Genomic DNA, 18,579 nt, shown 5'->3' on the forward strand with positions numbered 1-18,579 from the left:
TCTGGCTGGGAGACCCCAGTGAGATCTAATCCCACAGATCTGTACAAAACGCTCCCAGCTGCTGTTTCTCCCCAACCCCCCAAACTCTGATTGATTCATTCTGTGTCCCTGCTACACCCACGTCCGCCTGTCCCCAGCCCGGCTGTTAGTTCTGCCCCCTGCCCCAGCCCCCACCTCTGCCCCTCAGGGCCCCTCTGCTCCTCCTGCAGCCCCAGGGGTTCTTCCCCCTCCCCCTCCCATCCCTGGGGCTGAAGGGAAGGGGAGGGGCTTCCACAGGTGATAGAGATGAGGAGCCAGGGGCTGGGTTGACGGGAGTCCTCCAAGGTCATAGAGACTGGGGTGTGTGAGGCTAGAGAGGCTGATTTCTGGTTCCCCCCTCTGCTGCGTGTCTCAGGGACACAGTCTGAGCCAGGATCCCAGCCACACCCAGAGCCAGGGTCGGATTCTCTCCCCAGGGACGGAGCCCGGCGGGAAAGTGAAGATCGGGGCCTCGTCACCAGCATCGATAAGTGTCACCTGCCCCCGGTCACAGTCCAGACAAACCCGGATCCTGCTGGGGGCCCGGCTCAGGGGCAGGGGGGTCTCAGGGGAGGTGAGAGCCCAGAACCGACCCCCCCACCACCCGACAGCCCAGATCCCCCCCTCAGGGCTAAGGCTGATCCATCCCTTCCTCCCCACAGACTCTCTGGCCACCCCCACAGCCCAGCCTTCCCCATCCCCCACCTCCACCTCCCAGCAATGTCTCCCCGAGGTGAATCCCTCACAGCCCAGCACACAGTGTGCAGTGTCAAATCTCTCAGGATTGTCAGGCAGATACTGCTCTGTGTTTTCCCGTCTCACAGTTTTCTGATCCTCAGACAGGACGAGGTTGGGATGAGCCGTGTCTGGATCCAGAGTCACAGTCACTGGGGAGAGAGAATCAGAGCGTGAAGGGCAGAGCTCGGCCCTGGGGGAGGGTTTGATGGTGACAGTGACAGAATCTGCCCCAGCTGGAGAGTGACTCAGAGAATCTCCTTCCTCCAGGATTTACCCATCAGCTCTGAGATCTCAGCACAGAGCTGGGGAGAGTCACTCCCCTGGCAGAGATGGGTCAGTGACAGGGTGAAAGTATCAGGTGGGCCAGGCCTGAGACTCAGAATCTTTCCTCTCCTGCCCCCACCTCTCCCCGGGGAGGGGACTAGAGACTCTGGGAGCCCCAGCAGATGGTAAAACTCAGTGAACATTGACAGAGCTCCCCTCCCCCTCCCACCTTAAATCTCTCTGTGTCCCAGCTGCCCCTGTGCTGGACTTTGCTATGGGGCCTCCCCACCACACCTGGTCTGCTCTGAAATGTCACAGATTGGACAGCAACAGGCCAAATGGTACCAGGATTGAACCTGCCCAGAATTTCACTGCTGAGCAGCAGTCGCAGCACAAAAGTACATTATCCTGGGGCAGGGACTGAGGGGCTAAACAAAGGAAGCGGGTTCATGGTGGAAGCTATGAGTGTGAGGGGAGCCAGGACAGATTAAGGTTTTGTGGGGCCATGGGCCACAGCAAGTGAGGGCCCCTCCCCACCCCTTCTGCCTGCAGACCCCCCCCTCCCCACACTCCTGCTGGGGAATTACCCCGCACCCTGATGCCATTCCATGGCTGGAGTTCTGGGCGGATGGGGGAGTGGGGCAAGCCCCCGAGCCCTGACCCCACTCTCTGGCAGGAGCACTGGGCAGGCAGAGCAGGTTGGGGCACAGAGATGCCCATTTTTCCGGAGCCCCTGGGCACAGGCCCCATTGTCCCAGTGGCAAATCTGCCAATAGGTACAGAAGGTGGTTGGTGGAAAGAGGGAGAGGGTCATGCTAGTGATGGGGAGACTAAAGTGACGTCCTGTTTACCAGAGACAAGACTATGCTGGGGTCATGGTGGATGGAGAGAGGAGAAAACAGACAAGCTCACAGTGCTAATCACAGGAGCTTCCCAGATATGTATAATGGAGCCAGGGGAGCCCCTGTCTGTGATCAAGGCTCTGTTCCTCTGCTTGAGACTGGAGCAAGGGTCTCACACAGACACAGTCCCTGATCACCCCGTCAGTGTGGGGTGACTGCAGAGCTCCTGGCTTTCTTCACAGGGGAAAAGATGAAGGAAGAAATAAAGGGACGCTGGAGATCGGACATCAGCACAGGGAGATAGAACAAACTCCCCCTGGAGAAGTGGCTGTGGAGGTGCATGTCCCACTGGTGCTGTGCATTGGGTGGCAGCTGCTATCACCCATCTCTGCAGGGTGCAGTGCACATGCGGGCCGTGAAGAGGCAGGAAGAGTAGATGCAATATGCTATAGATTCATTACGGTGTGGTAGGACATAGGCACAAACCCCACCTCACCTTGTGATGCGCCGTGGAATGAAGGGTGCTGGGGAGGTCTGCCCTGAACTATCTCCTCTACTCCCAAATACAAAGTAAAAGAGGCACACTGCCTCATCGGAACAAATATTTGGACATTGATAAAATATGATCTTTAATTACCTTCTTCTATAGGTGCCACAGATCTTCTCCACCCTAAAACCAGCCACATAATTAGAGAGGAGAGCAGATCTGAACATGTATTGCATGATTCAATATTGTACAAACTAATACACTGAGGGAAAAAGAAAGTTATGAGTTCATCACAACCTCCACTGGACTGCATGAGTGTTTCTCTCCCAGGGTGGATCTTCACTGCAGAGTTAGCTCAGGATCTTATCTGGCTGTTGCCCCAACCTGTTTAATGCGCAAGCACAAAAAATCTGACTCAAGTTTGGTGGTGCTTTGCACCCAGGTTAGCTGGCAAGACTTTGGGTATAGGCTATAGCCCAGGTACCACTTTAATTCAGGTTGGTTACATGCCCACTTTGCAGTGTGGAGGGAAGATAATCATCTCAGGTGCTGATAGTCCACCAGTGCCTTCGCACAATTCCTCCTGGGCCATATTTTTTTGGCCACTACCTACTCTACTACTGTATTGCTTATCAATTTTTCAAATGAGCTTTTAGTGTGAAATTCATCCAGTTTAGTCTTTCCCCACATTTTATAAAGTTACATTAACAAACAAACCCCCAAAGAATGATGATGATGATGATAATAATAATAAAAAAGCAAACAAACTAACTACAAATGTTTCCTATTGCAACAATTTTAAAATTTAAATTTAAAAGCAAACAACCCCACCACAATTAAACAAACAGCCACATGAGACTCCAAACTGGTACAAAAAGTTTCTTTTCAGAGGAAGAATAATGATACTTACTTATCTCGTTATCTCGTTTCTCTGAAAATGAAAGAGAAATAAATGGTATTTTTTAGGCATTTCCCTTTTCTTATGTTTTATTTCTCTTGATCATCAATATGATAGAAAAGGCTGAGAGAAATCAACATCTTCTTCAGGACATCAGACAAGAGGATCCAGTGGTCCCTTCTGATCTTAAACTCTGTGACTCTATTGCATATCAGTTTTTCAAATTAGCTTTTGGTATGAAATCTCTCCACTTTAGTGTTTCCCCACATTTTATACAAGTACACTAACCCTTCCACAAAAGAATAATAATAAAAAGCAAGTAAACAAAAAAAGAGGTTTCATATTACAACAAAATTGTAGAAGTTAAATTTTACAGCGAACTCCACAATATTTAAACAAACTGCCACATGAAGATCCAATTACAAAAAAAAAATCCTTTTCAGAGGATGGAGAATGACACTTACCAATTTCTATATCTCGTTTGCCTAAAAATTCAAACAGGCAGACACAAAATGTATGTTAGGTGTTTTGCTTTTCTTAAGTTTTATTTCTCTTTATCATCACTATGACAGTTAAGACAGATTACTTCTATTCTTCAGGAAATCAGACAAGACCAGTGGTGCCCAAACTTTTCCGATCACTCCCCTCTTGAGTAATGGAATCTGTCTGTGCCCCCCTCCCCCCCATTACTGCACAGTTGGCTCAGCAGTGGATCTTGGGCTGAAGGCAGAGCTGGGTGCAGAACTGGGGATGGGGGAGGAGCTGGGGCTAGAGGCAGAGCTGGCCTGGGGGAGGAGAGGGAATTTGGTAGGAACTGGCCTGGGGTCAGAGCAAGGGGAGGACTGGAACTGTGGCAGGAGCCACAGTTTGATGGGGGGTTAGGGGGCGGAGCACAGCTGCAGATGGGATTGGATCTGGGCTGGGGGCAGAGCGGGGCTGGGTGGGGCTCCCTCCCCTCTCCCCATGGGGGCTGGCAGGGACCCTGCCTTGCACCTGCTCAGGGCCGGATTAACAAAGGGGCTTTAGGGGCTGCAGCCCAGGGCCCCAGGCAAACGGGGGCCCCCACAAAAAGATCTCCAGACCACCAAAAGTGCAGATATTTTTGTGAGGCCCCCTTAGCCCGGGGCCATGGGCTTCAGCCACTAAAGTCCCTGCATTCTAGCCCAGCCTGGCATTGGCAGGGAGGTGGATCTGCGCGCTGGCATGCCATTCTCCACTTCCACGCTGGGCTGGAGCTGCAAGTGCCGGGAAGCTCAGTCCGCATGCTTCCTTCACTTGCAGGCGCCGCCCCCACAGCTTGCATTGGCCAGAAATCACAGCCAATGGGAGCTGTGGGGGGCAGTGCCTGCATGCGAGCACAGGACAGCGCACAGAGCTATCTGCACCCCCTCCCTGGGGCCTGTGCCACCAAAAGGGAGCTGTCCCAGGTAAGCGCCCCAAACCACAGCCCCCTGTCCCAGCCCTGAGCCCCCTCCCACACCCTAATTCCCTCCCAGACCCCACCCCCCACCCCAACCCTCAGCCCCCTCCCATACCCTAACTCCCTCCATGACCCCACACCCCCAACCTCCTGCCCTGAGCCCTCTCCCACACTCCAATCCCCTTGGCACCAGCCTGGAGCCCCCTCCTGCATCCGAAAGCACTCATCCCCATCCATACCCCAGAGCCTACACCCCCAGTCGGAGCCCTCACCCTCTTCCACACCCACCCTCTGCCCCAATCCAGCGCCACCTCCAGCACTCTGAATCACACATTTTTGGCTCTACCCCGGAGCCTAGGGGGCCCCACAAACTCTAATAGTCCTGGGCCCCCAGAAGAGTTAATCCGGCCCTGCGCCCGCTTGAACATTCCTCCACATGCCCCAGGGGCCTGCCCCACAGTCTGCAGACCTCTGGACTAGAGGATCCAGTCATCCCTTCTGGTCTTAAACACTATGACTCTATAACTGTATTGCTTATCAATTTTTCAAATTAGCTTTTAGTGTGAAATTCATCCAGTTTAGTCTTTCTCCACAATTCATGAAGTTTCATTAAAAAACCCTACACACACTATGAAAAGAATGATAATAACTATAATAAAAAGCATGAAGCAAACAAATGAAAAAGGTTCTCTATTGCAACATTTTTAAAACTTAAATTTAAAAGCAAACACATCCACCACAATTAAACAAGCTCCCACATGAGGATTCAATCTGGTATTAAAATTTTCTTGTCAGAGGAAGGATAATGACACTTACCAATTTTGGTATCTCTTTTGCCTAAAAATTAAACAGAAATACAAATATTGTTTGTTAGGAGTTTCCTTTGTCTTATGTTTCATTTCCCTTTATCATCAATACAATTTCACCGGAGAGAGTATTATTTCTATTCAACCCCCTCTTAAGGATGTCACACTAGATGATCCAGTCATCCCTTCTGGTCTTAAACTCTGTGAATCTATGACTCTATTGCTATCAATTTTTCACATTAGCTTTTGCTGTGAAATGCATCCATTTTAATCTTTCCCCATGTTTTATAAAGTTACATTACAAAACAAACCCCTATAAACTCTAACAAGAATTATAGTAATAATAAAAAAGAAGTAAACAAACGTAAAAGATTTCATATTGCAACAATTTTGAAAGTTACATTTGAAAACAAACAACTCCACCACAATTAAACTCCCACATGAGGATCCAAATTAGTACACAAATTTCTTATCAGAGGAAGGACAATGACACTTAATGTTTTTAGAGAAACGAGATAAAGAAATAAGTAAGAGAAATAAATATATATTTTTGTTAGGCATTTACATTTTCTTATGTTTTATTTCTCTTTATCATCAATATGACAGTAAAGGGTGAGAGAAATCAACCTCCTCTTCTGGACATCAGACAAGAGGATCAGTGGGCCCTTCTGGTCTTAAACTCTGTGACTCTATTGCTTATCAGTTTTTCAAATTAAATTTTGGTCTGTAATCTATCCAATTTAGTGCTTGCCCACATTTTATCACGTTACTGTAATCCCCCAACCAAAAAGAAACAATAATTAAAAAAACAAACATGCAAACAAACAAAATTTCCTCTTAAGGATGTCAGACTAGATGATCTGGTCATCCCTTCTGGTCTTAAACTCTGTGATTCTATTAGACTCATAGAATCATTAGACTGAAAGTCTAATCCTCCACACTTGTGGCAGGACTAAGTATTATCTATTCTAGACTACCCTGACAGGTGTTTGTGTATCCTGCTCTTAAAAAACTCCAATGAAGGAGATTCTACATCCTCCTCTATTCCATTTCATTTATTACCTATTCTGCTGTGATTAATGTGCTAATCTCCTGGGGTGCCCTGAGCCCTGTGGGGGCCCACAAAGCCAGGGCAGCTGCCCGTTTTGCTGCTCCCCTCCATCAGCTGACGGGGGGAGGGGCGAAAGTCAGCTGTGTGCGGTCTGGTCCGACAGCCGTCTCTTACCAGAGCGCCACACTGGCCCACATCGGCCCACTTTCACCTCTGTCTCCATTGATATGGGGACTAAGGCCCAGACAGCTAAGCAACACCCATACTTATGTCGCCTAGCCTGCCCAGAGAGCAAACAGTCCTTTTCCCCCCATTGGGTAACAATGCCCATATAGCAGAAACTGAGGTACACACAGGTTTCATAAAAATATTGCAGAAAATTCCCACTTCATCATACCTTCCTGAACAAGCCAGACTTCTGTAGATTCTTTTGAAAGACTCTGAGACTGAGGGCTTATCTGTGCTAAAAACTTACACCCCTCAGACATGTAGCTATGTAAATCCAACCCCCTATTAGGAAGGACTTTTAAGGGGAATGGGTCTCTGGAAACATCCAAACAGGCCCTAAAATGGTCCAACCTATTACACACACATCAACCCGACAAACACAGAGAAGTAAAAATAAATCAGAGAAAACAACAAATCTATATACAGTTGTGTGACTGTGGTCAAAAATTGTATTTGTGGAAAAAGGGAAATTGAAACTTACCAACTTCTTCAGTAAGTTTCCCTTAAAAATACAGAAATAAATATAAATTATTTTCCTCTCCGTGCTTCATGAAACAGTGTTAAAAAACTACATCCTATAGGTACAAAATTCATTAGGAGCATGAAGGGACAAGTCCAATTTATTTGGAAATTGGGCAGATATTCTTTATGGATAAAGTGAACCCGGAGCATGGACAGCTGTGTCTGAGTTATGTGACAGTTGATATGATTTTTTTTCCTAACTGAAGAAGAAATGTGTTTATTTACTGATTTATTACTGGGGCATTTCTATTGGTCCTATCACTGTAACGTTGAGGTGCAAGACATTTTTTTTAGCAAAAAAGAGTATAAATATGAGACACTAGGCTTTGCAGAACCTTGTCTCAAGTGGAACCAGAGACAGAGAGCAATAACCCCCTGAGAACTGGGAAGAGAGGGAGATGAACAGGGCCGGCTCCAGCATTTCTGCTGCCCCAAGCAAAAAAAAAAAGCCGCGATTGGCGGTGGCAATTTGGCGGCAGGTCCTTCGTTCCTAGAGGGAATGAGGGACCTGCTGCCGCCGAATTGCTGCACATGCCACTCCTCTCCCTTGGCCGCCCCAAGCCCCTGCTTGTTAAGCTGGTGCCTGGAGCCAGCCCTGGAGATGAAGGACCAAGCAGAACACAGATGTATCTGCTATGCTCTGATTCTCTGGTTCAGTTCTATTGTCCGAGACTCTCCTCCCTTCTATCTCTCCAAGAAGCCCATATACAATTGTGTAGCCATGGTCAAAAATTGTATTTGTGGAAAAAGGGAAATTGAAACTTACCAACTTCTTCAGTAAGTTTCTCTGAAAAGTACAGAAATAAATATAAATTATTCTCATTGCCCTGCTTCATGAAACAGAGTTAAAAGGCTACATCCTATAGGTACAAAACTCATTAGGAGCATGGAGAGAAAAGTCCAATTTATTTGGAAATTGGGCTGGTATTTTTTATGGATGAAGTTCAGCAGGGCATGGACAGCTGTGTCTGAGTTATATGATCATGGGTATGGTTTTTACTGATTTACGACAGGGGCATGTCTATACGGCCTATCACTGTAATGTCGAGGTGCATTACACTTTATTAGCAAAAAAAGAAAAGAGAGAGAGCGAGAGAGATGAGGTGAAATATGAGAGGCTAGGCTTTGCAGAACCTTCTCTCAAGTGGGACCAGAGACAGAAAGCAATAGCTGTCTGAGAACTGGGAAGAGAGGGAGATGGAGGACCAAGCAGAACAGAGATGTATCTGCGATGATCCGATTCAGTTCTATTGTCTCAGACTCTCCTCTGCACCTCTGCCCCCACCCTCTATCAATACATTCACATCCATTCTTCTTTATTTAAGACCAGATCAGCAGATCACACATTCTTTTCATGTTAAATCCCTAAATTGCCCTTATTTATTTATTAGAAAAAAAACTTTATTTACAGTATATGTCTCCCTCTGATATTTACCTTTCATTTTAAAGAGATAAACAGTGAGGCCAATGAAACCAAACAAAAGCACCAGGATCACACTCAGAGCCACCATCCAGGGATTCACCCTTGGGAAAAAGGAATCTGAAAAAAAAAAAAAAACACCCAGGGCTTGCCTTAGTTTGGAAGTGGTGACTAAAAGCAGATTTTTTTCCCATACAAATACATAAATAGTGCCCAGCAGGATTTGTGTGAGCTAAGAGTGAAAGAATGGCCATGTCTGCACTACTCAAAAGACCAGAAACTGTTTTTAAATACGGCTCCAATCAGCACAGCTTTACCACTGATTTATCCTTGAGAACACAGCCCTGATTTGATTAATTGCTATTCAGAGGGCCACAGAGATCAGAGACAAATTCTCTGCTCATAAAACCCCATTGACTCTAACAGGGTTATACCAGAAAAGAATTTGGCCCTTAGCAGTAAGCAATATTCAGAAACTGCCAGATTAATTAGCATATTTTTGAAAAATCCACAGTTACCCCCTAATATTGGGAAAAACCATAATCACAATTTGTCCGCACACTTGTGCAGCAAATTAACTAATTTCCATTTGCTGTTCTTGTGTTCACAGTGATTCGGTCATCTAAACAGGATGGAATTTTCAAATGTGCCTAAGGTCTTTTCCGCACATGGTATGTGCTCTGATTTAGTGAACCTGGGGCAACCCTCTTATGGGGTCATTCTTAAATTGGTTCAAGAGTTGACAATGTAGGAGTGTTGCACCAATTTAAATAAATTGATGAACAAAACCTTAAACCATAAATCAGTTTCACAGTGCTCTATCTCCATTTAGCTGAAGTCGATAAGGAATTGATTGAAACTAAATCTATTTAGGGCACTCTGAAACTTATACAAGAAATGTTCACACAAGCGGGTGTCATCCATTAACTAGTTAATCAGTACATCCTTTGTGTGTAGACAAGGGGTAAAATGAGTCCTTTTGTGGATCTGGCCAAAAGTAAATTAAGGAGCGCAAGTCCCATTGAATGTCAGTAAAAACAACATCACATGACTTAGGTGACATTTCACAAAAGTAATGAAGTTGGTGAAGTGAACAGATCACTAGAGCCCTGTGTGGATACAAAATTGGTATCTGCATCCAATCTGCAATCCCCCAAAATGAGGATATCTGTGGATATAAAGCAGATATCTGTGGGTTTACAGGGCTCAACAGATCACAGTCAAGCCAGTGTACAAAATTTACCACATTCAAAAAAATCATTAAGGTGAAAGTTCCCTCTCAAAAAGGTTGGAAGGGGTGTGTGTGTGTGTGTGCGCGCGCGCGCACTAGAATATCAGGAAAGTCGAACTTACAATTAAATTTACATGAAATTCAAAATGTTGATAGTCTGAATACTCACAATTAAGGGAATAAAATTGCTTAAAATGTAATCCTGTAAAGACACTATCTTCTGTGTTTGTGCATGGATTATGAAATATCCAACACAGATGTTTCAGTTCTTTTCTTCCTATGTTTTGTTTCGTTTCTAGTGGTGGTGAGTTCAGTGTGGGATTTGGATGGTAACTGACCTGCTATATAAACTGCTGATTCCTTTTCTTGATTGAGAACGGTGTTCCTGAGGCAACAAGACAAGTTTTGGTTTGAATGTTCTTTTACAATGAGAGCAGTTTCTGTTTCAAACAGGCCGTTATCCCCTTGGGATGTTGTTTCAGAGAGTGATGGTAAATGTTGCCCATTGAGATCTTTCCACAGCATTTCAGGCTCTGGGTACCAACCAGCTGATTGACAAATCACCCGAATCCCTCCATCTTGGTGACCCTCCACAGAGATAAGAGGAGCAGAGCCCAGACCTAAGGGGAAATACATAAAGGTGTCAATTCCATATATTAATAAAGCAGAAGGGACAGTTTGTGGATCCCTTACTCACACTAGACAGCACTAATTCATGCGGGTAGTCAGTAGAAGGGATAAATGAATACTGGAATGTCTGAAATCCCAATACTCATGGACACACACAAATTTGAACAAATATTTAAAATAGTTTCACTGAGTCAGTGGGAGATATTGTCATCTCAACACAGGAGCAACTGAGTGCTGACACCTTTGGAGATATTACAATGTAGATAACTGAATAGGATCTGAACTTTCGAAAATCTGATCATTACGGAATTGGATAGATATATTTATTTTTAAAAAATCTAATTGGTTCATGGTGAAAGTGTTAAAGCAGCAGGGGAAAAATGCTCAGTCTTGTCTAAGAGTGATAAATGCATAATTTCCCCTCCCCACTAGGACACTCTGCACTCCATATCCACCATAGTAATATGATTGTGGTATGATTATGATAAATTATGTTGCATCTTGTACAACATGTGTCAAGTAAGGTGTCAATGTAAAAGTTATGATTGGCTGAATGATTATCGTATTTGTATGCATGTATCATTTTTGTATCTGGAGTTATTAATATTGACTATGCATCTGTATTTCAAATGTGCTTGTTCTGGGTAACACACACAACTAGCCTTTAAGGTACAACAGTGAAGAAGCTAGACAGTGCTAATGGCCCATCAGCGAAAACAATGGGCCATGGAAAAGTCTTGTCCTCACTGGGGGACACTTCAGACAGCCTATGGATAATGGCTGCCATGACTCATCAATCATTCAGGGGCATGAGACTAGACCCATGATACTGAATTCCATTTTGATACCTGTATTTTCCCACAAACTGGGCTGGGAACTTGGCTTGGAACAAAGGGGTTCCCGCCGTATAAAAGAAACTGTAAAAGGGGGAAGTGACATCACCAATGGGCCTCACTTGCCCCACAACTCAACACCTGGATATACCTCTGGAAAAGCACAGACTTTGAACTGGGGAAGTGATGGTCCCAGGTCAGAAAGATGGAAACCCTGCCTGTGTATGAAACATCTATAAACTGCTTGTACTATCTAACAGGGTGAGACACTTTTTGATTCCAATCCCTTGTGGTATATTAAGCTTAGATTGGGTTTTTGCTTATTTGCTTAATAATCAACTTTGATCTCTTTGCTATCACTTATAATCACTTAAAATCTATCTTTCTGTAGTTAATAAATCTATTTTATATATTTTTTACCTAAAATAGTGTGGTTTGAGTGAAGTCTCAGCTCAGTTAACAAAGGTTTTTGTGTATATTCCTCTCCAAATCGAGGAAGGGGCGAAGAGGGTAATTGTAATAATCTTCACTGGTCAGGCTTTTGACCAGGGAAGGATGGTACAGCTCCAGGGTCCTAGGTTGGGGAGCAGGGGGGTGTTTTGGCTGAAGCCTCGCTATTGTTGGTTCATGAGTGCCTGGCCAGATGCATTCATGCACAAAGATGGGTGTGGTCCCTGCCTGTGGATGTTGGTGTGAGTGCAAGTGTGGAGGGCTTTGCAGCTTGTCACAACATCATAGTGCAAGAGGGAACCCAGATTGGTGAGACAGAGGGATCAGCTGTACACCAGTTCCAAATGGTACCCCGGGGGAAGCCATCACACCCACCACCACCATCATACAGTCTCAATAAATAAGAACACTGCATTTGATTTTAACTACACCCATGAGTAACAACCAACAGTGAACCAATGAGAAAGCCATAAAAGTCTGTCAGTCCCACCTTAGCCACACATCCTAGAAATGAGTGCAGAGCAACTGGAAGGCCATATTTGTCCAGAAGTCTTTTCCTTCTTAACTAAAGAACGCTTTGGGGTCAGTCAAGATTGGGCAAGAAAGTGCCTTGGCCATCCTAAAAATGTTTTTAATAACATGTTGGGAAAGTTTCCAGCATATTTTCCTGGTATGAAAGTGGCTGTTTGCTGAAAGTTAGATACACTGTGTTATCGTGAAATATTTCACAAGCAGGGAGTCACAGTTGTTGTAATAGGAAAGAATAAAGCCTGCAGACCACACACAGCTAAAACTGTTACAAGCTACTGACCTGCTACCCGCAGTTCCAATGCAGTTTCTCCATAAATAGTATCGTCTTGAACAAAACAGAGGTATAGTCCTTCATCAGCACGTCTGATATTGAGAATCCTCAAGGGAACATTTCCATCTGTGAGTCCAGCTTTCAAAAGCTCTGTCCTTCCCTGATACTCTGGCATCTGCCCTTCATATTGATCCATCCCATCACGATACAGGTGCACAAAGGATAGAAACTCTGAGCGGAACCATCTCACCTCCATGTTTGCAGCGCTCATGCTGGGGGACAGGTGACAGGGTAACACAGTTTCCTGACCCAGGATGGCAGTGACAGGGTCACGGGGTCCAATCACTGCGAACTTTGCTGGAAAATGCACCAGGACAACAACAATGAAAAGCAGCTCAGAGGAAAGAGGGAATTTGATATGAAGGACACATCCAACAGGTTCCATTTCAGACAAACTTTCCAAAAAGTTCAGCCAGAGACAGACACCCGGCATGGAGAATTTCAGCCTGAATGTTTGAGAGCAGCACTCATGGGCAGCAGGACGTGGGCTCTGTTATAAGAACACTCAGCCTCAGTGTATGGCACAGACACACAGCACTGAGCTGGGGTGTGAAGCTGATAACAGGCAAACTTGGCACATGACCCAGACACAGATCATGGGACAGAGAGTGGGGAGTTAAGAATTGGTAGGTTCAGTGCATGACAGAGGCACACAGTGCTGACATGGGATGGGAAGCTGAAGACAGGTGTGTTCAGTCCATGTCACAATCACACAGCAGAGAAACTGAGGCAGAGAAATGGTAATGGAGATTTTTGGTATATAGAATATCAGGGTTGTAAGGGACCTCAGGAGGTCATCTAGTCCAACCCCCTGCTCAAAGAAGGACCAATCCCCAAACAGATTTTTGCCCCAGCTCCCTAAATGGCCCCCTCAAGGATTGAACTCCCAACCCTGGGTTTACCAGGCCAATGCTCAAACCACTGAGCTATCCCTCCCCCCCTAAATGGATTAGCAGTCCATCTCCTTAACCACTTGGCCACCTCATCTGGGCTGTCGGGTAAGGGACAAGCTTACTATTTAACAGCCCATTTTTCTGAGTGATCTCAAACTGACACGCTTACTGACATTGCCATGAAATTAGCTGGGCCTCAGCAGGAATAAGGGTAGGGTTGATGGACCATATTTGGTGTTCTTTCACCAAGGTGCTCCTAAGACATAGCCCTATTGCTAGAGCTAATTTTTGGACAAGTATGGTTTAATACTTCACATGTTCAAGAGACCAAATAACTAAACTTAGTGAACATTATTGCCCAAAGACAAAACAGTACACTACATAAAGGAGACATATAAATCCTCCTCCCAGGAAGCAATTCTTATCTTGCAGCATACTCACCTTACACAGAAGGTGTGCTAGAAAAATACACCCCAAACCCACTTATACCATGGCTGTTTACAAGTGAAAAAGCACTTGAATCATCACGTAAGATCCAACCCACCAGTTTCTTAACTTCTTGTTCTGTACCTTCGTTAACCCATTTTTGGATACCACATTCCAAACCAGGTGGGTGTAGAGCAGTGGTTCCCAACCTTTTCTGGGTGGCGGGCGCCGGACAACGAGCCACCAAGGACCGTGGCTGGCGGACAAACATCCGCCAAAATGCCACCGAGAAGCGGCAACGTCAAGAGTCATTGCCACCGAAATGCCGCTGAGAAGCAGCGTCATGAAGAGGCATCACCACCGAAATGCCATTGAAAATCTTGACGTTGCCGCTTTTCGGCGGCATTTCGGTGGATGCTTGTCCGCCGGCCAGTACGCGGGCACACATAGATGCCCCGGCAGGCGCCATGGCGCCCGCGGGCACCGCGTTGGGGACCCCTGGTGTAGAGGTACAGCCCAACCAGTGCTAGGACACACCTTTCATGGCTTTGATAGGCTTCCCGTTTTCTATTGTGAACACTAACTTCAGATTTGTAAAGTGTTGTGGGATATTAGATATTGGTGAACGGAATTGTGGGAAGAGCATAATACAGTCAGTTAACTTCTCAACACTCTCTCTCTCTCTCTCTAATGTATATTATAGGACTACAGTGCACATAATGCCTAATAATACAGTGTATACTACACCTAACATATATGTATTAGCTAACAGGCCCAATTGAAAAAGTCACATGAGATCAATATATTCTGGTTCATCTTATGTTTTTGTGCACATTAGTCTCAAACTATGGCTCTGATCTTTTTTACATCTGAAACCCACTGTTATTTAATTTTATTTATTATTGTTATTATTAAACACTTCAGTAAGTGTCCACCCAATGCTTTGGGCATCTTTGACAATCTTTTAAAAATACTTGGGTGAAGAAACAGACCTGTGCAGTTAGGGTGACCAGACGTCCCGATTTTATTGAGACTGTCCCGATATTTGCTTGTTTGTCCCGCGTCCCGACTGATGTTCGGCCGGGACACTGGACAAACAAGCAATTTTGCCCTCCGCTCCGGCGCTCAACCTCCCCGACTCTTCCGCCTCCTCCTTCCCTCCCCAAATCCCTGCCCTGACCCCGCCTCTTCCCCAAGCACTCTCTGGGCACACTGCAGCCAGCCCAGTCTGCTCCCCTGGCCGCAGCTGGCTCAGCGTGTGGGGCGGGTGACTGAGGAGGGACTGGAAGCTGGAGCTTGGCCGCTGGCACACAGAGCCTCTTCCTCAGTGGGTGGGGGAGCCGGTCCCCTGCCCGTCCCACCGCAGGGATGAGGCGCGCTGGGCTGGGTAGTAAGCGGGGAGCGGCGGCGGCGGGAGGGGCCCGGCCTGGGCTGGGGCAAGCGAGACGTGTTTGCAGCCGCCGCGCTGGGGGTTCCCGAGGCGAGGCAGGAGCTCAGCCCCTCCACAGCCGCGTGTCTTTCCGGGACCTCACCTGCCTCTCGAGCCGGCCCAGGACCCCTCCGCCGGCAGCCGAGCCCAGCCCAGGCCCACAAACGCCGCGTCATAGCGCCTCTCTCCGCGCCCAGTGCTGCCCGGCCCCCTCCAGCCCAGCCCTGCACGCCGGCAGCTGGAGCAGCCCCCGGCCTGGGAAGGGGTTTCTCAAACCTGCCCCCGTGGGCCGACCAGGCCGAGACACCTTCCACGCTGGGCTGCGCTGCCCTCCGGTTCTGCAGTCCCAGCCACCGCGGGAAGCTGGCCCAGGGCGCTGCTTGCTGGATGTGTTGGACTCGAATCTGGCCTGGGGGCAAGTCCCAGACAGTCCAGTGGCCCCGGGCAGCCGGAAAGGAGGACTGGCTTTCCTCACGGGGTGCACGGGGGGGTCGGGGGTTGGGGAGCTTTGGTCTGGGGACACCAGAGCTGCTAGCTGAGAAAGGGGCTGGTCTAGTGACTAGTGGAGCTGTGCAGGGCTCTGTGTGTGTGCATGGGGCGGGGTGACCGGTGTCTGTGCAGGGGTGTGTGGGTGTGTGTTTGGGGGGGGGCAAGCCGGGCGGGCACGGGCCCACGGCGGCCGAGCTGCGGCAGAGTGTCTCCGAGATGGAGCGGAGGCAAGCTGGTGGGGGGGCAGGGCGTGGAGCTCCGGCAGCTGGTTTTTTTTTTTTTTTGGCCCCCCTCTTCCCCCCCGTGTCCCGATATTTCAGCTGGGTGATCTGGTCACCCTATGTGCAGTATCCCAGGAGCAAATAAAATAACCCAGCAGCATCAACACAATCAGGGCAAAGATTGAATAATGAAGGTGCTGATCATGCCGTTTGATTAAATTCACACACTGTGAGTAGTTCCAGTGACTTTGACTGGAGCATGTTGTTGTTAAGACATTTCAGGGGCCTAAATAAATCCTTTAAGGAACAGCAGACACAGGGCGGATTCCTACCTGATTCCAACCTGTGAACATAACAAGTAAGGAAGAAAATAATAAACCCAGGGAGAGTGGAGCTGGCTCGGGAGCTGTTGCAGAATGAAAGAACCTTCATCTTCACCGTAACTTGATCTAGACAACAGGAAGAAGGAGGAAAAAAACTCATCATCGTGAACATAACACTGACTAACATTAATTCATTGAAGTCAAACATTAAAGAGGACACAGTAAATAAAAAGGAATAAATACATTGTTAAGTGAACTCTTTCATATTATGAAGTTAGAACAGCCATTCAATTAAAGTTGAAAATGTGATTCCTAAACAAGTCTGATTTTTTCCCATCCCTACAAAAGCCATGTTAAAAAAAGAAGTCAGATCGGTGTAAAAGTTGCTAGAAATTCTACCAATGGAGAAAAAAGATTTAAGGAATTAGAAAGCGTGCGTGTCAGAAAGAGAGATTCTCATTTGTTTTTTTTTATCCATTTCTTTTCTTTCAACATATCAGAGTCAAAATGATTCAGTCCCATAAACAAAGTTATTAAGTAACATGGAGCACAGAAGAGACGCTTCATAAAATTAGATTTGCAAGAGCTTGTAACTTACTTTACAAAACAGAAATATACAATTAGTTAACTCATAGCAAATCTCCCTTTGAAGGCATTGAGAGCAGGATCAGGTCCCGTTTTCTTGAGTAAAACATAGGAGCAAAGAAATAGATTCTTAAATCAAATAACCAGAATAGTCTGGCATCACATTACAATGAAAGGAGAGGGGAAAATAGCTCATGTATCATTTTGAATATATAATTCAAATGCAAAGTTTGTATTCAGAGTCAGACACATCTATCCTGGGATTATTAGATCATTTTGCAGTTAATAATTCACGCAGGGAATAAATATCTACTAGGAGATATCAAAGAACAAGGGAGATAGTATTCAAGTGACAGAAGCTCACCTACCTGATACATCCTGGAAATAATCATTGGAACAGTTTTGAGCTCTCTCTGGTGTTCCCAGGTTTTCTAAAATCCTCATCCATTCTCCTCTAGTTAGTTTACATTGTCAGTGACTATTTCAGTGATGAAACTGAAAAATTAATTCTTACTAAGAAATTACGGTGACAAAGAGTTGAATCCTTGTCTTTCCTTCCGTATTTCTGCCAAAATGGTGCCTATTTTTTGTTGGACACTGAATGTGTCTCTCTTGGTATCTTCCAAAAGCGAAAGTAGAAAAGGAACTGGAAAGCTATGGTGATTTCAGTCCCTATCACACCCTCGTTCCAGTTTGGAGATAAAGAGCCTCTCCCAAAGAAGTCCTCCTAGCATGCCAGTGTTGGTGGCAGCAGAGTCAAATATCCAAGTGCCCCCAATCTGGCTGAAGGCAATGAGAATTTCAAAGAGGCTCAGCTTCTTACTCTTCAAGAACTGCTAAATTCTGTCATAATAAGCATTATATTTTTCATCTCATGCTCCAAATGGAAACTCTCCTTTTGATTACTTCAGTAATAAACAACCTTTGTACTGCTACACTGGAGTTTATGGTGAAGTGAGTGTCTTTATTGCTATAAGGTTGAAGGTTAAAGCCCAACCCATCTCTGTTCTCAGATAGGAGTTAAACAGGGTTCAAACTGTGTTAGTTGATTCTAAGTTCTGATTGGTCAGCAGATATGGTGCTCTCTTTGTGACAGGATCCCCAGGGCACAATCTGGAACTGGGGTACTACTGTGCCCCCTTAACTCTCCAGCCTAGCGTGTGTCTCACAATGCTTTGCTAGTGACAAGAAACAACCCCCTTCAAAGTACTTGTGGCACCTTAGAGACTAACAAATTTATTAGAGCATAAGCTTTCGTGGGCTCTAATAAATTTGTTAGTCTCTAAGGTGCCACAAGTACTCCTGTTCTTTTTGCAGATACAGACTGACACGGCTGCTACTCTGAAACCCCCTTCAGGTGCTGTTATCACTCAGCAGAACAGCAGGGGGAGCCTCACACCCAGCTAGATTGCCTGAATGCTCCCAGAGCCACTCATGAATCACACAGAGAAAGGAACCAGCCAATTCACCCCAGGACCCAGCCTTACTCCTCAGAGCTGTACCATCTTGCCCT

At 46.2% G+C, this 18,579-nt stretch overlaps 1 protein-coding gene across 1 annotated transcript; it reads right to left on the reverse strand.

The window, feature by feature from the left end:
• Positions 1-390: 390 nt before the first annotated feature.
• Positions 391-17,510, reverse strand: LOC135887367 (butyrophilin subfamily 1 member A1-like). The gene is made up of 12 exons (XM_065415140.1): positions 17,435-17,510; positions 16,491-16,607; positions 12,650-12,997; positions 10,264-10,545; positions 8,710-8,814; positions 8,041-8,061; positions 7,234-7,254; positions 5,484-5,504; positions 3,712-3,732; positions 3,222-3,280; positions 2,500-2,611; positions 391-905 (listed from the first exon to the last, which is right to left on the reverse strand). The coding sequence occupies exons 1-12, from the start codon at positions 17,508-17,510 to the stop codon at positions 391-393; spliced, it is 1,698 nt and encodes a 565-aa protein (XP_065271212.1).
• Positions 17,511-18,579: the final 1,069 nt, after the last annotated feature.

Source organism: Emys orbicularis, chromosome 13 (genome assembly GCF_028017835.1).
Source record: "Emys orbicularis isolate rEmyOrb1 chromosome 13, rEmyOrb1.hap1, whole genome shotgun sequence".
NCBI classification, from domain to species: Eukaryota; Metazoa; Chordata; order Testudines; family Emydidae; genus Emys; species Emys orbicularis.

Excerpts from the sequence above, each read along its gene's own strand:
- LOC135887367 (XM_065415140.1), bottom strand. The coding sequence starts at position 17,510 with ATGAGGATTTTAGAAAACCTGGGAACACCAGAGAGAGCTCAAAACTGT. Across the intron at positions 8,062-8,709 it reads TTATCTCTTTAAAATGAAAG|AGAAACTTACTGAAGAAGTT; the intron begins GTAAATATCAGA and ends TGTACTTTTCAG. Across the intron at positions 7,255-8,040 it reads GAAACTTACTGAAGAAGTTG|GGAAACTTACTGAAGAAGTT; the intron begins GTAAGTTTCAAT and ends TGTATTTTTAAG.